This window comes from Piliocolobus tephrosceles, chromosome 13, assembly GCF_002776525.5.
Source record: "Piliocolobus tephrosceles isolate RC106 chromosome 13, ASM277652v3, whole genome shotgun sequence".
NCBI lineage: Eukaryota > Metazoa > Chordata > Mammalia > Primates > Cercopithecidae > Piliocolobus > Piliocolobus tephrosceles.
Window position 1 is genome coordinate 96538906 of NC_045446.1, and position 10105 is coordinate 96549010.

General features: G+C 35.9%; 1 protein-coding gene across 1 annotated transcript in view; it reads right to left on the reverse strand.

Moving 5' to 3' along the window:
• GUCY1A2 (guanylate cyclase 1 soluble subunit alpha 2) overlaps positions 1 to 10105 on the reverse strand; it is a 317332-nt gene that overhangs the window by 79971 nt on the left and 227256 nt on the right. Inside the window, exon 6 of the mRNA XM_023208016.2 lies at positions 4510 to 4653. Coding sequence (XP_023063784.1) covers positions 4510 to 4653 — 144 coding nt within the window. The remainder of the gene's footprint in view (positions 1 to 4509; positions 4654 to 10105) is intronic.

Below are 10105 nucleotides of genomic sequence, written 5' to 3' on the forward strand. Positions count from 1 at the left end.
ATTGTATAGATAGACCATATTTATAGATGCTTTATAGATATAGTCTAGCAGTAGCCTCTGAGTTTCATTAGAGTACTTACTGAGCAATAATTCGCTTCAGTATTTATAGACTGGAAAAACAAAACGCTACATTCTCCGGTTATTTTCAAATTTAAAAAAAATAAATGCGGGCAGTTTTACAATTAGTCAAGAGCATTACTCAATCATTTTCAAGCAACTGTATATGACAATTTTGGCTCCTATTTCCCATCATTACAGGATGCCTCAAAGGTTCATAAAACCATATACAAATTATCAATTTACTTTTCAAAATTTGGTTTGCATTTTGGTCAATTATTGCAATTTTAATAAATTGTAATTTAAATCACCTAAAAACTTACATAATTTAAGGTAAACACTAAGCTGTCACATATCAACTCTACTACAACACGCCAGCAGTTTTATAATAAAAGATTATCTCAATAAGCTTAGAAATGTTTCTATAGCACCAAGCTAGAAGGCAATTTAAAATCAAATTAATATTCTGAAAAATAATCTCAAATCATGCAAATACTATAAATTAGTAGTGAAGCTAAAATTATTAAGGTGGTTTATTATTTTGAATTCTCTTTCTGCATTCTTATTAAATCTTTATGGATACTTCCTCTTCTGATTTAATAAGACTATCTGATTCATAAGAAAGAGCTAATATTAAATCCCACAAATGAAAATATTGATGAACACACTGTAAAACACAATTCCCTGGTTTTGTTCTCGGGTAATTTAACTGTGTAATGACAATGCTAAATTCAATACAAACATATTCTCCATAAAAGAAAATCCAACATCAAAAACAATCCCAAATGAGAAGCCTGCCCAGCTGGTAGGCTTGAAAATTTAAGAACTGATTAGTTCAATCTGGAATGTCTATATTTGCAGTGTGCAGCAAATCTGAGACAGGATTCCTTTTGTTTGTTTTCCTGGCAGTGGTAGAAGTAACATTCATATATTTGAATAACTCAATAATTATGCCCTGAGGGAACTTAACCTAGATTTTTATTTTTAATGCTCCATATTTTCCCATTTTAGGAGTGGTTAGAAAACTCTTTCCACTTTTAAATGGTTGAATATAAACATATATATGCATATTAAAGAAGAGTAATACAATAAAACATTTTATACTATGTTTATTTTCCCTATTGTATCCTCTTACTTCCCATCATATTTCCCTCAGACATAAGCACCAGCTTGAATTTTGTATTAATCATTCCCTTTTATTTACACTTTTTGCCATCAGTGCAGGTATTTCTAAATAGAATTTTTTCCATTTTTCCAGTTTTAAACTTTAGTTAAGTGGAATATACTACAGCAGTTTTTATTGACTTAATTCTTCTGCTCGAGATTATATTTTTGACATTCATCCATGTTGATGTCAGTAGCTGAGGTCATTCATATTCCCAACTATATGGTATACCAAGGTATAAATATATCCCAGTTTATCCTGTGATGTATATTTGAATTAGCTAGAGCTTCAGACTATTACAAAAACTATTCTTGTGTGTGACTTTTGCTACACGTGCACAAGTACTTCCCTTGTACATGTGTAAACATCTAGGAGAGGAAATGCTGGGTTGTAGGATATGCAGAAGTTAAACTTTACCAGGTAATGCCAAGTAAATTACACCATTTACACTAGCATTTGCTATGGGTGAGATTTCCTGCTGCTCCAGATCCTCACAAACAGTGGCACTGTCAGACTTTCAAAGTTGTGTCAAACTAGTAGGGAGAAATACTATATGATAGTGTTATAAATTTATATTAATTTGATTACTGACAAAGTTAACTAGATACTTATTGATTACATGTGTCGCAAAAAATACTCTCCTAGTTTGTGGTTGTGTTTTTATTTTTTAGTTCTTCTTAACAACAGGAAGGTTTTAATTTTAATGTTCCAAACTTTTATTTTATGATTTGCAAATTTTTGACCTGATGAGTTCACAAAAAAATCCTTCCCTACTTGTCAAAATTTTCTAATGATAAATTTATAGTTTTATAATATGAATTTTTACATTTACCTCCCCACACCAAGAATTGATTTGTATAAAGATGCATAAAGTACAAAAGCAATTTCAATTAGTTTTCTTCATGAATAGCCAATAGTTCCCCAAGCATTTATTGAATACCTACCTTGTCCTTTTCACACTGATCAATGTCACTTTTACAAATTTTTTTTTTTTTTTTTTTTTGAGATGGAGTCTTGCTCTGTTACCCAGGCTGGAGTACAGTGGCGCATCTCAGTTCACCGCAACCTCTGCCTCCTGGTTTCAAGCAATTCTCTGCCTCAGCCTCCAGAGTAGCTGGGATTACAGACGCCCACCACCACACCCGGCTAATTTTGTGTATTTTTAGTACAGACAGGGTTTCACCATATTGGCCAGGCTGGTCTTGAACCCCTGACCTTGTGATCCACCCCCATCAGCCTCCTTAAGTGCTGGGATTACAGGCGTGAGCCACTGCGCCCAGCCTGTCACTTTTATAATTTATCAATTACTCTTTTTCTCTGATGCCCTGCAGTCTCATTAAGATGGGTTTACTTTTGGATTCCCATGACTTAACTTTTGCAGAATTCTTTGGAATTACTGTGTCTGGGTACTGATGGACATCTTTTAATAGTTCCTGAAAATAATTCTCTTTTTGTATTTACTCTGTTACCTCCATTTGGAACCTCAATTGAATACATATTACATCTTTCCACTCTCTCCTCCCTGTCTCCCACATATTTTATATTTTACATTCTCTTATTCATATTTCCCATTTTTAAATATCTCAACTTATTGATAATTTCTTCAGTTCTTTTAGTGAACAAATTCTTGCTTCATCTATGTCTAATCTGCTTTTAAACTTACCCACTTTGTTCTCTCTTCTTTTCTTAAGCATTATGTTGATTGCTTAGAAGTTCTCTGGTTCTCTCCCAAGTCTTGTCCCTTTCTCACAGTTTTCAGCTTATCTTTTTATTTCTTATAGTTATGTTAAAAATTGTCATTTTAATTCTGTGTCTGATAAGTGTGATATCTGAAAACATCCCAGATCTGGTTTTTTACATCTATAATTTCCCCTGGTTCTTCCCCATAGTACTTTGTTTTCGTGTGTGTGTATGTGTGTGTGGCTTTTTTCTTTTGTTTCTGGTATTAGGTTATTACACATTTTAATAACCTTTATCTTCCAGGTGGGTTAAATGTAAAAACCCATACTATAAAACTGCAAATTTATCATTAGGAAATTAAGTCGAGAAGGATTTTTGTGAACTAGTCAGGTCAAAAATTTACAAATTATAAAATAAAATGTTTCATTTAAAACATTAAAATTAAACCTTCCAGCTTATCAAGAACAACTAAAAGATAAAAATACAACCACAAACTAGAACCTTATTTTTTATAACACACGGAATCTGTGAAAATTATTTGAGGATAGGATTGAAGTTGGCATCTTCTGGGGGGAATACTGTTTCCTAGATTCCTTCTATCATTGCTAACAACAGGGCTCTTAAGTTAAATTCGCCAATTACGTGTTTTTTTTTCAATATACACACATAGTGTAATTGTCATGTTTTTTCCCTTTCCTATGAGCTCAGAGAAGTGCCTAATAGTTTTTTTAAAAACATTTTTAAATATATTTAACCCAATATTTTCATAATTTTAATCAGATGGATTGTTCAGGTCCCCAATCTGCTATAATGCCAAAACTAGGATGGTACTCACATTTTTAGCCATTTCCATCCCCTACCCGTGTTTTCTTAACTCTTAGCTGTAGCTGGTGAGCTGTTATGAAAGAGTGGACTTGAATACAAGTTTACTTACCCAAATACAAGATTTCTGATTTCAAAGTAATGACACTTCTGGGATCCATCATTGGGCTCTAGCAGAAATACGGTAGATGACCTAATTCATTCCCAGAGGTAGACCTCAGATTGCAGAAGACCATCAGAACCAAGAGTACGACACACCAGGATCTGAACTTTCCACTGTTTTTAAAGTTTTTACAGTTACTAGGCTGCAATCTTGAAACTCTGCCACAAGAAAAACTCCAGAAGTAACTCTGAGCTCTGAAGTTTCAGCTGTATATTACCTACAGGAAGTTGTGCAGGTCCTCCATTTTCTTGCTTTTTGTGTGTTTTACTTCTTGGATTACCTCTAAAACTCTGAATCTCACCATCATTCTTGCTTGGATTTGATGACCTGGTCACTGACAGTAAGTTCTTCCCTTGAGTCTAATCTTTTAGCTCTTTCTTTCCTCTACAGTAATTTGCCTTCCACAAACCTTTTCCTATCTTGGACCTATTCCATTTGTTCTTTTCCTGGATTTTGTTCTTTTCCTGGATTTATAAGTTATCTCTAGTCACTCCTTGTCCTCCTTAAGCACCCAACTTGTCTAGATCTATAAATTACAAAAAGTAGAACTCAGAAGGGAATTACTTGCCTCCTCCTGTTAATGGTGCACTTACTACTCAAACCAGATTGTTGGGAGGGTTACCTGAATCGGTCTTCCATCAGGTGTCAGCACCTCTTCTGAAAGTTCCATCATCTTCAAGGCCATCAGAGCAATGGGTTTAGCATGGCAGAGGCTTTTTCTGTGGAGCCCTGCTGCAACACAGTAGGCATCACCTATTGTTTCCACCTGCAGCAATCAGACAAATCAAATGCAAACGTATGATAATGAGCCCGAAGAGAAATGATTAGTTATCTGCAATCACAAATGTTGCTGAAAAACATGTCAGCAAAACATCAATAAATTAAGCAATTAGACAACTGTGTATAATCACAGCAGAGTTTGCAAACAGCCACAGTCAAAATACTGACATCTCACTCCAGGGTTGTTCATTAACACTATCACTAGAGATGATCATTGAAATTAGGAACAACTATAATATAAAATAATTATCCACCACGAAAATAGAACTGTTAGTATTTTGCCTAGATGATTTCCAAATAATCGCCTTTTCCAGAGCCATCTCTTCATCTCCTTCCAACATTCAAGTATTCCTTTGGAAAGTATTTTTTTTCCCAGTTTTTCCACCTGAAGAAAATTGTTCCACACTTTTAGATATATCTGTAATTTTTCATCAGGTCTGTTCTTTCTTACTCTTAAAAATTGTAATGCCTAATGTTTCTTAAATATTCATACTGCGTACCATTAATTGTGTCAACCACTTTATGTACATGGTCCCATTTTATCTTCACAAATATCCTACATCAAAGAAACAAGTATTAGGCCAGGTGCGATGGCTCACGCATGTGAGCACTTTGGGAGGCTGAGGCAGCGGGTCATGAGGTCAGGAGATTGAGACCATCCTGGCCAACATGGTAAAACCCCATCTCTACTAAATATACAAAAATTAACTGGGCATAATGGTGCATGCCTGCCCAGCTACGAGGGAGGCTGATGGCAGGAGAATTGCTTGAACCTGCGAGGCGGAGGTTGCAGTGAGCCAAGATCACGCCACTGCACTCCAGCCTGGTGACAGAGTGAGACTAGGTCTCAAAAAAAAGTGGCACATATACACCATGGAATACTATTCAGCCATAAAAAAGATGAGTTCATGTCCTTTGCAGGAACATAGATGAAGCTGGAAACTATTGTTTTCGGCAAACTAACACAGGAACAGAAAACCAAACACTGTGTGTTCTCACTCGTAAGCAGGAGTTGAACAATGAAAACACACGGACACAGGGAGAGGAACATCACATGCTGGGGCCTGTCAGGGGTTGGGGGACTAGGGGAGGGGTAGCACTAGGAGAAATACCCAATGTAGATGACGGTTGATGGGTGCAGGAAACCACCATGGCACGTGTATACCTATGTAACAAACCTGCGTATTCTGCACATGTACCCCAGAACTTAAAGTATAATTTTAAAAAAGAAACAAGTATTAGTGATATTTGAAAGATGAAAAATTGAAGTGCAGAGGCCCATCCATAACCACATAATTGAGAGTCAACAGCTACTGTAGGGGTCTTTCCAGACTCTTCTAATTCTTTTGTCAGCATCCATTCTGAATGGCCGTTGCTGTTGATAAATATTTACCCCGTTTCCACAGCATAGAACATGGAATAAAAGTTCTATTACTTTAGATAAAAGCTCTCTAATTATCCACAATAGAGATGGTGGTTTAATGGCAAAAACTGCAATTACTTTTGCATCAACCTAACAAAATCCTCAATAGTTTTAATATTATTAATTAGGCTGAAGTGATGAAAAATTGTATTAAATGCACAATTCCAGTGTCACTTTTTCTGTGATGTGCTCCATGTTCCTTCCTTTAGTTTTTATCAAGTTATTTCTCAAAGAACGAATCCATCCTTTATTCTGTTTCAACAGCACTTCCACATATCTCTGGCTTTAACATTCAGCACAAGCTATAATCAATATGTATCTATATAAAGTCAATACGTATCCCTGGCTACGATGTGAGCTTTTAAGAAATGGGACTATGTTTTTTTCATCTCTGTATTCATAGAACTTAGCATAATGTCTATAATATAGCTATTTATTAAATAATATTTATTGAATATTTGCTAAATGAATAAATAAGTCAATCAACCATGCTAACCATAATTACAGTAAGTAATTTTCACTCTTGGCTTATTTTCATCATTCATTTTATGAGCGCCACCTAGATCTGTGTGCTATGTAGATCTGTATAGGAAAATGCATCAGTGATGGAGATGCTTCCAGCATAAATATACCAACAATTATAAAATATTCTATTATTTTTAATATCAAAAATTAAATTTCCATGTAAAAGCATTCCAACACTACAATATTAAAAAGATATACTGCATGAAATTATATGAGCACTAATTTAGGGAATATTATGAGAACACTTAAGAAGCTCATGGGACCAACACTGCAAAACTTATCACTTGATCATCAGGAAATATGCATCAAAACTGATTCAAATACCCCCAGAGCTATCATTATATTCAAAAATTTCACTTTAAGATCTGTTTTCTGATGCCAGAAAAATGAAAATAAAATTATACTGTAAGAATAGAAAGATAATGCAATGTGAGTTGGCAAAGGTTTTATTCCAAAGACTAAAATATACTTCTTGGAAATAATTCTCACTGAGGAAGACACCCATTAAAGAATAAACAAACATCTAAAATGTGGCTATTTACCATTTTTCCCCTAATAAGACAATGTTCTTTGCTAATCCTCATATTATCCCACCCTTTCATATTTATTTCTGGTTTTCAGATACCAGAACATATAGTCAGTAAATTGCCTGCACAAATCAAAATGCTTTGCAGTCGCTCTGAACATGCAAGTTCCTAGAGCACAATCAATCACTTCCTGAAATGTCTATCATCATCAATGTCATCCTCATCAACATCTCAATTATCTTTTCAGAAAAAGATGCATTGAATTCCATTAAATGTGTATTTCTAGAATTTGCACAAGAATACACAGAGATTAGTTATATGTTGCATTTTCTCCTTAAAAAGTTGGACCAATATGTTACCAACTGATATAATATATAAATGAATGAAGTACAAAATAAATATGGGCACAATGTAAATATAACAAATTTATATTACAAGTCATACATGATTGTATAAAACTTTAAGACTAGGCGTGGTGGCTGACACCTGGAATCCCAACATTTTGGGAGACCAAGGCAGGAGGGCTGTTTGAGTCCCGGAGTTCAAGACCAGCCTGGGCAACATAGTGAGACCTCAATCTCTACAAAAAAAAATTAAAATTATCCAGGTAAGGTAGCCCTTACCTATAGTCCCAGCTACTTGGGATCACTAGAACCCAGGAGATGAAGGCTGCAGAGGAAAAGAGGTTCTGACTAATTGTATAGGAGCTCTTAAAGCTTCCTCCCAGATGTGACATATATATCTTCTTTTCATAATTTATTGACCAGAGCAAGTTACATGGCTATGCTTAACATATAAAGAATGGGAAATGGCAAACTACCTTGTGCACAGAAGAGTCAGAAATATTTAGTAAATAGCATTAATGAAGACATGAGTGAATAAATAATCACACATTCTCTAATATCAAAATGTCTGGAAAGGTTAAGTAATTGGCATATACATGAAGTAAAGTCTAATATATCTTTGTGATTTTTTTTTCTTTCCAGATATATTCAGCCCCTGAAGAATACTGGCAGAAACACAACTGTCTTAATGCAGCTTTCCAGGAATGCTCCATTTTTTCTTTTCTTCCTTCCTCTAAGGCAGCTCTATACAAGTTTAGCAAAATTAAATATATGTGGAAGTGTGAGCGGATTCCTTCGAAGTAATTAGTGGGTTTTGCTTCATGAGGAGCAGGAAAAGTGAAAGTGACATGTATCAATTCCATTGCTCCTGAGTTTATTTCCTTGAGCTAAACCAAAATGAAACAAGGGGGCATTGTAAATAGACTTAAAAAAAAAAAAAAAAAAACCTGTCCAAAAAGTTGACTTTGTTCTGAATTCCTTTATAATTGCCTCAGTGTTTTTATATAGTTTTAAATGCAACGGACACAGTTTAAAATAGTGCATTTCATTTGTTTTCACCATCTCCCACCTGTTCGTGAATGGCACTGCATAAGAATAAAGATGGCTAAACTAAGCATGGAGATGGGGAAAAGATAATGCTTATGCAAATGTCTGAAAAAACTTACATTATTTTCTAAACATAGAAGAGGAGGCTTAAGTACTAAAAATATATACAACTGCTCCCTTACATATTACTATAGCTGCTTTTATAAAACTTTAAAGAATTTGCCTATCTCAGTTTATATTTTCTCACAACTTTAGAATCAAAATCCTTACATTATTCCAGAAATAAAGGTGGTATAAATAAATATATTAGAGCTATGCATTCACCTTGCTTTTTGTTTGATTTTTAAGATAGGGTCTCACTCTGCCACCCAGACTGGAGTACAGTGACATGATCTGGGCTCTCTGCAACCTCTCCATCCCGGGGTCAAGCAGTCCTCCCACCTCAGCCTCCCATGTAGCTGGGACTACAGGCACATGTCACCATGCCTGGCTATTTTTTTTTTTTTTTTAATTTTTTTAGAGACAGGGTTTCGCCATGTTGCCAGGCTAGTCTCGAACTCCTGGACTCAAGATATTTGCCCACCTTAGCCTCTCAAAGTGCTGGGATTACAGGCATGAGCCCCTGCGTCCATCCCATTTACCTAGTTTGTTTTAGTTTTAGATCATTTAAAAGAATTTCTTTTAGTTACTAAGAGAATTTCATTCCCATAACATTTTTCTCCTTGCCTTCTAGGTTAATACTCAAGAAATATCTGGGAATTTCTTGGATATTTGTGCACAGATGGAAGAAAGGAGTCAGGGTGGGGGGTCGGTATTGAGGATAAGATTAGCCAAAAGAACAATGTACACAATTAGGCAATTAACCATCCCTGTTCCATGGGACTCATCACCACCTCAGTCCTTCAATCCCACAGTCCTAGATCTGTCCCTCTTTGAATTTTCTATGGGGCATAAGAGCAGAGGGTCAGAGAGCTCTGGTAATCTACATTACTGAACAATCTTCCCTGGATACAATCAAGAGAAGCAGCAAATTAGAAAGTCTGCTTTCCAGCCATTTTGTGTTCTAGGGGTCTCTAGTTCCTTAAAAAGAGACAGGGAGAGAAGAGATATTGGAATGAGATGTAGGCAGACAGATATAGATAAACTTTAAAGATGAGAAACACCTTCTTTTCCCTCCTAGTATCTCACAGAGCACCTGGACATCTCATCATGCTCAGGTGGGTGCAAGGGGACTGGTAAATGTCCCATATTCTTCATGGTCTTCTTGACTGTCAACAAGAATGCTTGGTTCTTAGAAAGGATGCCACAGTTCCCTTGCTGAGAGAACTGGGCCATACCTGCCAGCCCAATCAGCTGACATTTGGTGTGGTTCCTGGGTGACAGGGAGGATGGGGCATAGTAGATGGCTTCTCCAGTGGTTGGCCAAGAGCCTAAGTCCACAGAGTTGTGGAGGTCCTTGGTGACTAGAAACTGAACAATGAGGTCAGTGGCAGTCTGCATAAGAATATCCAAAAGGCTGGCCAGGACACACACACACACACACACACACACACACACACACACACACACACA